This window comes from Lathyrus oleraceus, chromosome 5 (genome assembly GCF_024323335.1).
Source record: "Lathyrus oleraceus cultivar Zhongwan6 chromosome 5, CAAS_Psat_ZW6_1.0, whole genome shotgun sequence".
Classification (NCBI taxonomy): Eukaryota; Viridiplantae; Streptophyta; class Magnoliopsida; order Fabales; family Fabaceae; genus Lathyrus; species Lathyrus oleraceus.
The window spans coordinates 500493823-500508972 of NC_066583.1; the positions used below are offsets into that span (position 1 = coordinate 500493823).

General features: G+C 44.4%; 2 protein-coding genes across 2 annotated transcripts; one reads left to right on the plus strand and one right to left on the minus strand.

Annotated features, from left to right (window-relative positions):
• Positions 1–1545: 1545 nt before the first annotated feature.
• On the minus strand, positions 1546–7146 carry LOC127081607 (uncharacterized). Its single transcript, XM_051021851.1, has 2 exons — positions 2687–7146; positions 1546–2047 (listed from the first exon to the last, which is right to left on the minus strand). Exons 1-2 carry the CDS (start codon positions 7144–7146, stop codon positions 1546–1548), a joined length of 4962 nt encoding a protein of 1653 aa, XP_050877808.1.
• Positions 7147–8615: 1469 nt separating this feature from the next.
• Positions 8616–14240, plus strand: LOC127085754 (uncharacterized). Its single transcript, XM_051026274.1, has 9 exons — positions 8616–8981; positions 9070–9153; positions 10037–10146; positions 10271–10321; positions 10754–10897; positions 10975–11064; positions 13292–13398; positions 13521–13605; positions 13814–14240. The coding sequence occupies exons 1-9, from the start codon at positions 8870–8872 to the stop codon at positions 13910–13912; spliced, it is 882 nt and encodes a 293-aa protein (XP_050882231.1). The 5' UTR covers positions 8616–8869; the 3' UTR covers positions 13913–14240.
• The last annotated feature ends 910 nt before the right edge of the window (positions 14241–15150 follow it).

The window sequence follows — 15150 nt, forward strand, 5'->3', positions numbered from 1 at the left end:
ACTTCGGTCGCTAACGTTTGTGTGTAATTTATTTGCAGGTGCCATGCCCAATGCTCGTGATCGGGTGCTGAAGCTGGCGAATCAGGTCGGCGCTCCTGACCGGGTGCCCAAGAAGAAGAAGAAAACTGCGGCCCGTGTCTCGGAGATTGCTGGCGATGCCGGGGTCGGTCCCTCGCAGGCGGCGAGCGTGATTCCTTCCTCTCCTCCTCGGCTTAACCCGATCACCATTCCTGACAGCAGTCCGTCGCCAGCGGCTTCTCCCCTCCATAAACGGAAGCGTCCGGCTGGGGCCCTTACCAGGTCGTCTCCAGGAGGTTCGCATGGACCGGGCAGCTATCTTCTGCCTCCCTGCTATGTGGAACGGTCGTTCTTCAAGGCCGAGGAGTCGATTGCTGTGCCTGCGCCTGAGGCCAAGGCTATTCTGGACCAGGATGTTGCTGCCCGGAGGAAAGATCTGGCCAGGGATATTGCTGCCGTCATCCGGGTGATGGAGACGGCCATGGTTCTGACCGACACTGCGGTCTCCACCGCCTCGCTGGAGGAAGCCCTTTTGCAGGTTCGGACAGAGAAGGAAAGACTATCTCAAGATCTGTCGGACTACAAAGAAGAGCATCAGCTGCAGGAAGGGCTGCGCCAGAAGCTGGAGGAGGTGGAAAGGGAGAGGGACCAGTTGAAGGCTGCTAAGGCGAGCCTGGAAGAGCAGGTGGTCGACCATCAGAAGCTGACCGAGGACAACGCCTACCTACGGGCTCAGGTTGAGTCTCTCGAGGGAAAGGTCCGTCCTCTGGCAGATGAGACCGAGGAGGAACGCGCCTTTGGCTCGCGCGGTGAGCTGCTAGGGCATATCCGGACTCTCAACCAAGATCTTGTGGCCTGCTTCAAAGAGGGTTTCGACAATGCTGTCGAGCAGCTCGGGCTTCTGAACCCTGAGTTGGTGACGGAAGGGTCGGCCTATAACTGCTGCGTCCGGGATGGTGAGATCATCTGCCCGTTTGAAGTGGAGGAGGAGCTGGGGGGAGAAGAAGAAGAAGAGGATGAAGAGGAGCTCCGAGCGGAGTCTTAGTTTATATGTTTTTCTTATCATGGCCTGCGTGCCTCATGTATTTTGGCCTTCGGGCGTTGTAATATGGCCTTCGGGCGTACTTGGCTTCGGCCGCCTTTGTCGTTTCTAATGTATGAATATTTTTGTTACCGTTCATTGTGCTCGTTTGTGTTTGATATTTGTTTGCATGAATTCGTACTCTGCTCGACTTTGTTAATCTCCTCGGTTTAGGGAACCGACGAAGTGTCGGGCTTTGTGCCCGTGGGTATCGAAGCCCGGGTCCGTTGTTCGAACCCTGGTCCCGAGGCTTGGGTCCTCCCATCGCGAGCTGGGTGCCCTGCCAGTCTTGGTACTTCGACGTTGGGTCTTGGTCAAGATCCCAACCGTCGGGGAGGGTTGTGTTTGTTGTGTGACCCCGGATCGTTCCCGGGTCTCGTGGTTCCTCCCTGGGGTTTTGGGGACGAAGAGCGTGGCCGTACCTGCCACGTCTCCCCGTGGCGTACTTAGCTGTAATATTGTCTAAGTTTTTCTGCGTTCCATGGTCGAGCGAGTTGTTCTCCTTGTAGGTTTTCTAGGTAATAGGCCCCGTTGCTCGTTTTGTCGCGGACGCGGTAAGGGCCTTCCCAGTTGGCCGCCAGTTTGCCCTCTCTCGGGTTTTTCTGGTTTCTTCTGAGGACCAGGGTGCCGACCTGGAACTCTCTTTTTATGACTTTCGCGTCATGACGTAGTGCTATCTTTTGTTTGAGGGTTGTTTCCCGGAGAGCTGCTTCGGAACGTATCTCCTCGACTAGGTCGAGCTCGGCTCTAAGGGTTTCATCGTTCATTTCCTCGTCTAGGGGCTCCTCTGTCCTCCTCGTTGGCGTCCGTATCTCCACCGGGATGACTGCCTCGGTGCCGTAAGTTAGTCGGAACGGGGTTTCCCCGGTGGTAGAATGCGGTGTCGTGCGGTAGGCCCATAGGACGCTATGTAGCTCCTCGACCCATGCCCTCTTTGCCTCGCCGAGTCTGCGTTTGAGGCCACGTAAGATTACCCTGTTGGCCGCCTCTGCTTGCCCGTTCGTCTGCGGATGCTCGACAGACGTGAAATGCTGTGTGGTGCCCAGGCTGGCGATGAAGTCCTGGAATCCTCCGTCCGTGAATTGTGTCCCGTTGTCTGTGACAAGTGCCTGGGGTATACCGAACCGAGCGAGGATGTTGCGTTTGAAGAACCGGAGAATGTTCTGCGCGGTTATTTTAGCCAGTGCCTCCGCCTCGATCCATTTGGTGAAGTAATCCACCCCGACGATGAGGTATTTATTCTGATATGATCCGGTGACGAAGGGTCCGAGGATGTCCATGCCCCACCACGCGAAGGGCCATGGGGAAGACAACGATCTGAGGTCGTTCGGGGGTGCGAGGTGCATGTCGGCATGTCGTTGGCATTTGTCACATCTTTTGACGTGCTCTTTCGAATCGTTTTGCATGGTCGGCCAGTAGTAGCCTGCTCGAAGGGCTTTTCGTGCGAGCGATCGTCCGCCGAGGTGTTGAGCGTTAATTCCCCGATGTATCTCTCCAAGTATGTCGGGGACTTTCTCTTCCTCGACGCATTTGAGTAGTGGGATGGAGAATCCTCTCCGGTAGAGTTTGCCTTCGAGGAGTACGTACGAGCATGCGCGTCGTTTGACAATGGCCGCCTCTTTCGGGTCAGCCGGGAGTTCGTCTCGTGTGAGGTAATTGTAGATGGGTGTCATCCAACAGTGGGCATCTCCAATAGCGTTGACCTCGAGTGGAGGCGGTAGTTTGTCGATGCTGGGCCGCGGGAGAATTTCTTGGATTACTGATTTATTCCCACCCTTTTTCCTCGTGCTGGCTAGTTTCGAGAGAACGTCTGCCCGTGTGTTGTGCTCGCGGGGTATGTGTTGAACTTCCCATTTTTCAAATCTATCAAGTTTTTCTTTGACGAGGGACAAGTACCCGAGGAGGTTGTCGTTCTTGGTTTGGTATTCTCCTCGCACTTGTGAGGCCACGAGCTGGGAGTCGGTGGATATTTTTACCTCTTTTGCTCCCAGGTCGTCGGCTAACCTCAGGCCTGCGAGGAAGGCTTCGTATTCGGCTTGGTTGTTTGATGTTGGGAATGCTAGCGCTAACGATACCTCTATCAGGATCCCTTCTTCATTTTCGAGGATGATCCCGGCCCCGCTGCCTGATGTGCTAGAGGCGCCATCGACGAAGATCGTCCATTTATGGGCGCTTTCTGCTGGAGTCGGGCAGTGGGTCATCTCCGCGACGAAGTCGGCCAGCGCCTGAGCTTTCAAGGCTTTCCTACTTTCGTATTGTATGTCGAATTCGGAGAGTTCTAATGACCACTTGAGCATCCTCCCGGCCATATCCGGGCGCCCGAGCAGCTGTTTGATTGGCTGGTCGGTCCTCACCTTTATCGTGTGTGCGAGGAAGTAATATCGTAGTCTCCTCGCTGTGTTGATGAGGGCCAGGGCGACCTTTTCGATTTGCTGATATCGGAGCTCGGGACCTTGGAGTGCTTTACTCGTAAAATAGATGGGCTTTTGTCCTTCGTCGGTTTCTCTTATTAGAACGGCGCTGACGGCCTCGGTTGCCACGGATAGGTATAAGTATAGGGTTTCCTTTTCTGATGGCCGTGATAAGACCGGGGGTTGGGACAGAACTTTCTTTAGATGGAGTAGCGCTTGTTCGCATTCATCGGTCCAGTCAAAGGTAGCCTCTTTGCGAAGGAGTCTGAAGAATGGCAATGCGTGCTGGGCGGACTTGGCGATGAAACGGGAGAGTGAGGCGAGCACTCCATTGAGTGACTGGATCGATTTTTTGGTTTTTGGGGTCGGAAACTCCGAGAATGCCCGGCATTTGTCGGGGTTGGCCTCGATCCCTCTTTCGGTGAGATAGAAACCGAGGAACTTGCCTGCCCGGACTCCGAACGTGCATTTCTCGGGGTTGAACCTCATTTTACACTGTCTCGCCTGCTCGAATACCTTCGTAAGGTGTCGAGCATGGGTTACCTCCTCGTGTGATTTGACGATCATGTCGTCCATGTACACTTCGAGCATGTCCCCTATTTCGTCCTTGAAGACTTTGTTCATCATGCGTTGGTATGTAGCGCCAGCGTTCTTGAGCCCGAACGGCATCACGTTGTAGTAGTAATTGCCCGTTGGGGTCATGAACGCTGTGTGTTTCTTGTCTGCGGGCGACATAGGGATCTGGTTGTATCCACTATATGCGTCCATGAAGGACAAGAGTTTAAAACCTGCAGAGTTGTCAACGAGCGAGTCTATATTAGGGAGGGGGAAAGCATCTTTCGGGCAAGCCCTATTAAGATCAGTATAATCAACACACATACGCCATTTTCCATTATTTTTCTTAACGAGGACTACATTAGAGAGCCAGGTTGTGTACTGGGCTTCAGAAATAAAATTTGCCTCTAAGAGGTCTTTTACAGCTCGCTCGGCAGCCTCTGCCTTTTCGGGCGATTGCTTGCGTCTACGCTGTGCTATGGGCTTGGCTGCCCGGTCTACAGCTAGCTTATGACACGCGATCTCGGGGTCCAGCCCGGGCATTTCTGCGGCATTCCACGCGAAGAGGTCGGAGTTCTCTTTGAGGCATGCTACTAGCTCTTCTCTTGTTTCCTCGGGTAGTCCCTTACCTATCTTCACCGTCCTTTCCGGATCGTCCCCAAGAGGAATGAGTTCGAACTCCCCGTCGGGGATTGGTCGGACCGGGTGTTCGAGAGAGCGTTCCTTGGGGAACCTCCCCTCTCCGGTCTCGTCCAGCCCGATGCGACAGTCGAGGTCGATGGCGTTGACTCCTCGGGCAGGATCCTCGGTCTTGAGTTTTTTGTTGTTGCAGTTGCTCTTCGTGCTGACTACGGCCTGTCCTTTTACTGCGGCGTCGTAGCATCGCCGGGCTGCTTCGATGTCACCATGGATGGTGACCACACGTCCCAATTTGGTGTAGTATTTCATCTTCAGGTGGACGGTGGATGGGACCGCAGTGAGTTCGGCCAGCGTCGGGCGTCCAAAGATGCAATTGTAGAGAGACGGACAGTCTACGACCAGGAATTGGATTTTGACTTCCCTGGCCGTTTCTTGTTCGCCGAAAGTGACGAGGAGCTCAACATATCCCCACGGTCTGGTTGTTGCTCCGTTGAATCCTTGGAGATCTGATCCGACGTAGGGGGCTAAGTTGGTCTTGTCTAGCTTCAGAGTCTTGAAGAGGTGGACGTACATGATATCCACTGAGCTGCCTTCGTCGACCAGGATGCGTCGTACGTCGAATCTGGCCATCTTTGCTCTAATCAATAGTGGGATGGCCGAGTTCGGGGATCCGCCCGGGAGTTCCTCCAGGAAGAAGGATATTGGGTTGGATTTTCCCCGGTATTTTGTCAATGTCGCTTTCTGCTCGGGGGCAGTCAGTAGGAGTTCGTCGAACTTGCGTTTGACGGAGAGGGCCGCGGATTCCCCGTTAGTTCCTCCTCCTGATATCACCAGTGTGGTAGGGAAGTCTTCCCAGGGGCTGAGTGCAGTGATCTTGCCCTCGGGCAATGGTTCGGGGGGGAAGAAATCTTCCGGTCGTGACACGCAGAGGGCCACTTGATAGGGAGAGTTGTCGGGGGGTGTGTTTTCCCGGGGTCTCTTCTTCTCTGGCTCGTCGTGTCTGGGAGCTTCGTTCTTCCTCGTGTACTGCTTCAGGTGCCCTTCTTGGATTAAAATTTCAATCGCATCTTTCAGGTGGACGCAGTCTTCGGTCACGTGTCCGTGACTTCTGTGGAACCGGCAGTACTTTGATTTGTCGGTGTGGGGCTTTGGTGCAGACGGTTTTGGGAACCTGACCCTGCCCTGCTTAAATTCAGAGTTGATACATTCTGCGAGGATACGCTCTCGAGGAGCTGTCAGTAAGGTGTACTCGCTATATCTGCCCGCGGGGCCTCTTCCTTCCCGGAGCTCGCGAGGTCTTTCTTCTCTTCGTCTGTCTCCGTTGCGACGGGAAATGCTCGTGTCCTCGCGTTTTGAGTGCTCGGTCTCCCCAGCGTTACGTCCGCTGCGGGCATTGTGTGCCACCTGCTTTTCCTCGTATCTGATGTAGGCCTGGGCTTTATGCAGGAGCTCGTTTAAGGTGCGGGGAGGCTCGATCCCTACGGCTCTGCTAAGTTCACTGCCGGGTAAGAGACCTCTCTCGAGGAGATACTTCTTCATGTGCTCGGTGGTATCTACCTCGACAGCTTCCTGGTTGAATCGCTCGATGTATGAGCGCAGCGTTTCATTCTTCTTCTGCACTATGGCTTCAAGGGTCGCCTCAGTCTTGGGGTGACGACGGGAAGCTGTAAAGTGCCGGGTGAACATGGACCTCATGACTCTCCATGACGTAATGGACTCAGGGGCCAAGCTTTTGTACCAGGCCATGGCCCCTTTCCTGAGGGTCGTTGAGAACAGTCGGCATTTGAGGTGCCCGGTTATATCATTGCGGTAGTCGAGCATCGCGTTGACGTTGTCGACGTGATCGTCGGGATCTGTAGTCCCGTCGTACACAGCTAGGTTTGGCGGTTTCTCCATGCCTTTGGGGAGCGGGGCTTCCATTATTGCCCGAGATAGGGGGCAATGCAAATCTTCCTCGTCGCTCCTTAAGGGAGACAGTTCGTTGTTGTCGGGGCTGTGCCCGCGCCTTGGTGATGTTCTCGCTCGACCACCGTCACGATGGGCGCGTGCCCTGCTGGCGTGGGGTTCGGGAGAGCGACGTCCTCGCTTCTTCGTTGGCTCCGGACGTTGTTGTATCCTACTCAGGGGCTGGGGCCGGGCCTCTTGTCGTTCGGCTTCGAGGGCCATGATTCGTTCGTGCTGCTGGTGGAGCATAGAACCGGCCTGATTGAGGGCATTCACCATGGCAATCATTACGGCGTCTCCTTCAACGGGAACGGGAATGGGATGAAATGTCTCTGCCCCTAAATTGTGGGCGTGAGGGACATCTCCGTTGTTTTGGGGCTCTGGAGACGGGGTGGATGGATGACCGTCCCGAACGTCCGCCTCATGGGATGGCGGGCCGTCGTCCATGTTGTAGTTGACGAGGGGACGGCTGTGATCGCTATGTTGTTCTCCGGCCATGTTGGAAGGACAGAAATGAATGAGCTTTTGATCCTCGTTTGATGAAGATGGGGATAGCTAGTTCCCACAGACGGCGCCACTGATCTCACCTGATCAGGAGGGCCTTCCAAGGTCTTGGTGAATGGGCCGGAGAATGAAGTGAAAAGGGGGGTGTACCTGCAAAGTGCTCCAATGTTTAAGTCAGAAAAGGTACAGAATGAGGTTATCAGAGTGTGAGTTAGAATACCTGCCCCTTTGCCATGAAAGGGGTATTTATAGTGAGCCCCCAGCGCTGGGCCAAGGCTCCTAATGGGCTGGATTAGCTAGGCCCAAGGAGGAGCTGCCAGGGGACGCGTAAGAAGCGTTAAGACCTAGACCAAAGTCTGCCCCCTGGTCCAACTGCCCCTATCCCTAAGGCGACAATATAGGGGAGTTGGGTGACGTGGTGAGTGGGATGCCGTTAAGGCCCTGCCCGACACAACTGAGGTGCCCGCAACGTGGGTTGACGGTGAGTGGATGGAGATCGTACGAGGAGGACCCGCTCACTGTCCGACACGTGTTTAAGGGCCCGGGGAGACGTTCGTCGGGCGGACTGTCGTCCACCTGACGCGTCCTCGTGGTCGTGTGGACATGGCCGTTTGGACGTGGGCTTGGCGAGTATTGGGCCGTGCCGTGCCTAGGGTCATGGCCCAGTCCGGAACACCACCAAACACCACAACCGTCTTTCCAACCTTTCCTCGACGCATCATTCACACCAATGTCTCCCTTCAATCGTCCCGGTCGTCCACTAGCAAGTCAAACACAACCCAACTACTCTGGCATGGATCATGAACTCAGCTATGGCGGTACACCTTCGATGCATACTCAAGACTATGCTGATTTGTCTCACTATCTCAACAGGCCATCTCCTGCAGTTGGTAGTGATATACCTGGGCCCTCAGATGGTCAAACACCAATGGTGAATCATCAACGTGGGTTAGGGCCATGGGTTCAGGTAGCTAGGGGATGTGGGACCGGAGGTCGGTTAGGTGATCCCGTTCATCAACATTATTCTTTTTTGTGTAAACGGGAATTTATATTAATATGAATTGGTCCTATATCGAAATTTGTATCACGTAGACTGTTTTTGAAAAAAAATACAAAATACACTGAAGTGTCAATCAAATTGGCGCATCCTTTCAAACCATACACATGGGCACCAATTGAATTGGCTACACCATGTGCCCTAGCTAATCTAATTGGCGCCTCCACTCTAATTTTAAAAGGAGGCGCCAATTAAATTGACGCCTTCTCCTAAAAATGGGATAGTTTGAGATTTTTTTTTGAAATCAGGATTATTTTGAGAATTTTTTAAAAAAATTGAGTTATTTTCGTAAAATTATCGAGAAATGTTTGTTTTTTATCATTTACTTTAAAAATTAAATATTTCAAAAAAATTAATTAAACTTTTATTTTTCTACCCTAGGCCCAGTTTGGTGAAAACCAGCGCTCGACAAACGGCGCCGTTTAAGTTAGGTTTTTTTTTCTTCTGATAAACACAAAAACTACAGCAAACAGAAACACAACTCAATCCAAGCAGCCATAGCAGAGCCGCGCTTCCCTGCCGCATCCTTACCGCCGCCCGTTGCTCACTCCCTACGGCAGCCGTCCCTCACCATCTCACATTCATCATAGTTCTTAGCTATTCGCGCACTCTTCACTTCAATTTTACCGATTTTACTAGTTCAGTTTTGTTGTTCTCAAAATGTTGCGTAGAAACGTCCGTTTGCGGAGAGAGTATTTGTATAGAAAAAGCTTAGAAGGAAACGAACGCGCACTTTATGAGAAGAAGCGCAAAATCAGAGAAGCTCTTCAAGGTTTTCATTCATGAGTTTCGTTTACTCTTTTTTTCAATTTTGTATTCTTATTATTTTTAATTTCTGTTGATTTTGTTTTGTATTGTAGAAGGGAAGCCTATACCAACTGAGCTCAGAAATGAGGAGGCAGCGCTTCGTCGTCAAATTGATCTGGAAGATGAAAACACAGCTGGTATTGCATTGCATTTCTATGTTTTTTTTTTCTTCTTCTTCAGGGTTTAGGGTTTAATAGTGAATCAAATTTTGATAGTGAATCAAATTTTAATAGTGAATATTGTTTGATTATGCTGTTTTAAATTGTTGAGTATGATTATGCTGTTTTAAATTGTTGATATGTGGTTGATTAGCATAACCATTAGCTTTTAAGCAATTATTACTCTTTAAACCAAGTAGTTCGACTCAAGTTGTTAATTAATAGCATTCAGTTAAGGTTAAATTGATTGGGAGTATCTTGTTTAATTAAGAGCGTGGTCTTGTAATTTCAAGAGATGCAAGTCTAATTCCCTTGAAGGAAATTCTTAAAATGATTATTATTGGTACTTTAATAACTTTTCAATTAATTTTCTACATCATATAACTTAATTCAATCGGAGCCAATATGTTCGTAACTTTATAGTTTTATTCAAGAAAGACGAAATTTCATTTAGAAAGGTATTTCATATGCAAGCTGAATACATCGAAGATGAGTTGTCTAAGTCATCACATGTGTTTTACTATGAGATAGCTCGTAAAAGCCTTGTAATTGAGAGCTATATGCTGCTTAATAATATATTGGTGTTAAACAAATGTCTTTGTTTGAGTTTTATGAGTGGAAAACTGAAAGAGTCACTTTTATCAAATTTTGAAGTTATAGTTATTTACTATGGACCTAAAATAGATTTGGAATGCCAGAAGGCTTTTTGAGCCTTTGAAAATTTGATTTTTTTTACGGCTTTTTCTTTTATAAATCTCTCACATCGTATATTCTCTCACTTAATCGTGTCTTTTAATATGGGATTAAATGATGTGTTTTGTGAATTTTTGGGTTTTAATACTCTGTACTCTATTGAATTCAGTCCCAAGAACACACATTGATGATGAGTATGCATTTGCTTCTGAGAAAGATCCTAAAGTTATGCTGACCACATCCAGGGATCCAAGTGGTCCTCTTCAACAGTTTGTAAAGGTTTGTCTGTTTATATTGTATTGCTTGTTGTTTCAAATATTTTACTGAAGCAATACTTTTTTTCCATTGTCTGGGGCTATACCAACAACTTACTGAATATCAGTATCTTAAATTCCTTGTGTAGGAGTTGAGTATTGTCTTTCCCAACGCTCAAAGAATAAACCGTGGTGGTCAGGTTGGAGCTTTTACCATTTTATCCCTCCTTTATCATTTTCTATATGTGTATGTAACATTGACACTTGATTATTTGGTGGTTTGTTCTCTTATAGCCCAAGAAAATATAGTTAAGTTAAAAAAGTTATTTGCAATTAGAGAGATAATATGATTAATATCATAACTCATGTGAGAACAATTAAGGGAAAATAGGATATAGTAATTTATTTTCATATATGGCTTTAAGTTATTTGTTTTACTAATCTTGGAATAGTTGTTTGTCTGATCTGGTCAAAATCTTATCTTTGCTTGTCTAACATTTTGTTGGTTTTAGCATGAAAATATACGTACATCAAATAAAATATAATAATTTGTTAATGCTACACCTTGAACTAGTCAATTATAGTTGTTGTACTATTACAGTTATACTTAATGATCTTCATTTTCATTTCAGGTTATTTCAGAGATAATAGATGCTTGCCGGTCCCACGACTATACAGATGTAATCTTGGTTCACGAACACCGTGGTGTGCCTGATGGTCTAACTGTTTGCCATCTACCATTTGGCCCAACTGCATATTTTAGTTTACTCAATGTGGTAAGTGTTGGCCTTAGTTTAACTACATAGATATATAGATTTTAGGAGGCTATACCCTAATTTTTTGTTTCTTGCAGGTTACAAGGCATGAAATTAAAGATAAAAAAGCTGTTGGAACTATGCCTGAGGCTTATCCGCATGTTATTCTCGAAAATTTCTCAACTAAGGTATTCATAATTCAATATGACTCGTGAGCTTTATTATCTTTGTACATATTAAGTTTCATTGGTAATGGTCTGTTCCTTTCATCTCTTATTCACCAGACCATTCTGGTAAACTTTGGTCTTTCAGTATCACTGGTTCATATCTTATTCAAATATTATCGGGAAAGATTGTGGTTCAAAAGCTATTTTTTAAGTTTTCAAAACAAGTAGCATAGATCTAAATTTGTCCGATAAAGGGTTTATCATGATATCCGTAGAAAATGGCTAAAACATTGTGAACATTTCATTTGGGGGAATGGTTTTTCTAGGAATGCCTGAACCAGTTTTAGAAGTAGCTGCAAACAAGTCAATCATTCAACCCAGTTTCAGTTTTACTATTGAATTAATCACCCACTAAGCGCCAAGAAGAGCATAAATCAAGAGTTGCGCACCACATATGATAGTGTCATGTCGTGTTAGATGAGTAGACTTGCATAATATTAATATATTAGGAGACCATATTAGAAACTAGTAGCATCATCTATTGAGGAAAAGATAGTAAAATCAGGCCTATTAATGGTTTGGCCAGATAAGAAGATTACCTGTAAAACTATAAGCCCCTAACAGTAAGAGTTCAGTAGATAGAGATTAATCCTGTAGTTTAAGATAAGGGAAGTCTGAAGAAAACTCTAAACGAAACTTTGAACTGGACTACAATATAAATTACCTCTCCAAGACTTGGTTGATGTTGTTGGATCCATATAACTGACCCTGTAGAAAAATGCTTCGTTGTTTTAGTCTTAAAAGATTATAATGCTCAAAAGTTGGGAGTGAGATTCCAAATTCTAACACAGATCTGAGCTGAGAGGATTCACTTTCAACCACTTAAGCACTAGCACTTTTTATTAATATAAATGATTTTTTTGGGTACCCGGTGTACTCATCAGTATTTGAAATAATAGATGTTATAACTAATATTTGAGTTCAGTTCAATTTGGAAAATAAAAGATGCTCTATCACTTGAGCTTAGGCCAATTTGGAAAGGAAAAGAAAAATAATCCTTTTTTGTTATTTCAATTTAATTGGTAGAAATGTTTTTAAGTTCAACCATAAAACAGATAAAAATTAGCACACAATTGGGAGTCTTGTAACAACAATAAACATCACGTATAAGAAATTTTACGCATAATGTGTGATAAGACATAAATATAGCATGCAATATTTGAGGATATACATACAAATGTTATTTTAGTAAACTGTTCAGGGACGAGTATGAAAAACTCCTTGCCCTCGGCACTCCAAATGGGGCCGTCCTCACATAGATCCCCACTTGCTGATACATATCCCCTCGCCCTCGTGCTTCAAGTGGGGCAGTCCTCAAATAGATCCCCACTTGGAGATACAAATTGACATCCCTATATCTAAGAAATGTTTCTGCAAACAACAACCAAGCCTTATCCCACTAAGTGGGGTCGGCTGCATGAATCAACATCCGCCATAATGTTCTATTCAGGACCATACTTCTATCTAAATCGTTAATCTCAATATCTTTTTTAATATAACTTCTTTTATAGTTTTTCAAGGTTTTCCTCTACCTCTAACTGTTTGACTCTTCTCTATTTGATCTATTCTCCTTACTACAAAATCTACATGCATTCTCTGTCTGTCCAAACCCCCTAAGTCTATTTTTCACTATCTTTTTTAAAATAGATGCTACCCCAAACACTCTCTATTATTATCATTTCTAATCTTATCATGTCTAGTCTTACCACACATCCAACACAACATCTTCATCTCTGTAGCACTTTATTTTCGTGTTGATTCTTAACCATCCAACATTCATGTACATCATTGCAGGTCTTACTGCAGTTTGATAAAAAATTTCCTTTGGCAAACAATTTAACCATTTAACAAAAATCTAACCACCACCTTTAACAACAATAACACTGCTTTGTGCTAAATGCTGACTGCTCATATAATTTCTTTTGGACTTTTGACAGTTTGGTGAAAGGGCTGCATACACTAAAATATTTGACATAAATAGTTACGTTCTTTAACAATAGTAACTCTGCTTTTGTTCTCCGGGCTGACTACTTAAATACTTTCATTAGGATTTAGGACTGTAAATTGTAAGGTGGAAGAACTGTACATTTGAAAATATTTTAAAAAAAATAATTACCATCTATAACAAAGTAACACTGATTTTGTGCCAAGGGCTGACTGCTCATAAAATTTCTTCTGGGCTGTACAGTTAGGTGAAAGGACTGCCAATATTCTAAAATATCTGTTTCCGGTGCCAAAACCTGACACAAAGCGTATTGTTACTTTTGCCAACAATTCGGACTATATCTTGTTCAGGTTGGTTGCATTTATTTGTTTTTGAGCATTTAGCTTTCTTTGCAGTTACTAATTCAAGTTCTGTTAACTCTTGTTGGGATTCATTTTCTTCTCATTTGAAATATTGTGTCTGCTGCATACAGGCATCATATATATGAAAAACGTGGGGGTCCTAACTCTGTAGAATTGAAGGAAATCGGTCCACGGTTTGATTTGCGACCATATCAGGTCTGTGTTGTGATTAAGTAATTTTATGACAGGATTGAAGGAAATAATTACATGATCTTTGTTGTTACTGCCTCCAATTTTATTATTGTTTTGCTCAAACTCATTTGAAGAGTGATCATCAATGCCATTACTTGTCAGAGTGTAGTCCAATGTAATAAGAGATTGGATACCAAAAAACTGTTCCTCATGTTTATGGACTCTTTTGCAGATAAAATTGGGAACAGTGGATCAAGATGAAGCTCAAACAGAGTGGGTCCTCAGACCATACATGAACACTACCAAGAAGCGGAAGTTTCTTAGTGATTGATGCATGCATAGCAATATCAAATGTGAAGGACCGGCGGTGACGGCGGCGGTATTGTAGATGCAGCTAAATAATATTATTCACTCTTTGGTTTCACACTTCATTGAGACTGTAGAAGAAAAGCTGAAAATTTTGGAATGGAGATTAGTTAACATCGTAACAACAAAAGTATGAGAGAAGTGAAAATTGAACGTGCTTGTTGCTAAATTTTGGATGTAATTTAATCTTATGAATTTACTTTTTTATTCTTCTTGGTTGTGTTATGTCATTTACTCATGTGTTAAACATACCAAGTACAAGAGTATCTATCTATTTTAAATTTTGAGAAAAAGGAATATTTTACACTCTCAACTAGTGAGATCCGTGTATTCTGTCATAATATACTTTTATTTTTAAAATACTGTTATGATTTGATAATATAAAATATTTTGATTGGATGTTAGAGTAATACTTTTTTACAATGATAGGGCATTATCTTTAATTTCTTAATTTTTTCATAGGTTATTTTATTTTTTTAAATAAAATTATTGACAATTTTTTTTGTTTGTGTTTCAAATAAATATTATTAATTTCTTAGTATATATTTTAGGAAAAACTTATTATCTTTAGAAAAACAAACTTAGTAAAAAATCAGGTGTCATCCATCACATTTTCTCGAATGCTTCCGAAAATGTCATATATTAATGTTTATATGGATTAAACTGTATTGTTATATAAACTTTCTTTACATCAATTATAACGTTCTGAATATTTTTTTACATTGTGCATTCTTTTTTACTAAAAGTGTTAGTTAAGAAAATTTAGATTATTTAAAATGAAATACAGAGTATAATCTAGAGAAAAAGTTGTTAGAACTTGTTTTGTTTCTTCTTTTTGATAGAAAACAATTATGCTATTGTTTTCTAGTTTTTAGTTTGAATTGGAAATGATATATCTTTTCACTTTCTTGCATGACTATTTAAAAATAAAAAACAGGAAAAAAAGTAAACTGATAATTGTAATTGGTTGTTCGGTGTACAAAAATAATATATTAAAAATAATATATTAAAAACAAATAACAATCTCTTTGCACTTTTGGAAGGCAATTTTGTAAATCGTATTATAATGTTCAAACTTGCACTTCAAAAAATATCTCCATATTCAAATTTATATCCGCTTCACCAACATTTATATCAATTAAATTGATTAATTACAAATAAATATCATTATGTTTCAAGTTTTTAACAATATTTTTTTTCTCA

Excerpts from the sequence above, each read along its gene's own strand:
- LOC127081607 (XM_051021851.1), bottom strand. The coding sequence starts at position 7,146 with ATGGCCGGAGAACAACATAGCGATCACAGCCGTCCCCTCGTCAACTAC. Across the intron at positions 2,048-2,686 it reads GTCAAACGACGCGCATGCTC|ACTCGGCGAGGCAAAGAGGG; the intron begins GTACGTACTCCT and ends CCTCAAACGCAG.
- LOC127085754 (XM_051026274.1), top strand. The coding sequence starts at position 8,870 with ATGTTGCGTAGAAACGTCCGTTTGCGGAGAGAGTATTTGTATAGAAAA. Across the intron at positions 9,154-10,036 it reads GGAAGATGAAAACACAGCTG|TCCCAAGAACACACATTGAT; the intron begins GTATTGCATTGC and ends TATTGAATTCAG. Across the intron at positions 13,399-13,520 it reads TCGGACTATATCTTGTTCAG|GCATCATATATATGAAAAAC; the intron begins GTTGGTTGCATT and ends TGCTGCATACAG.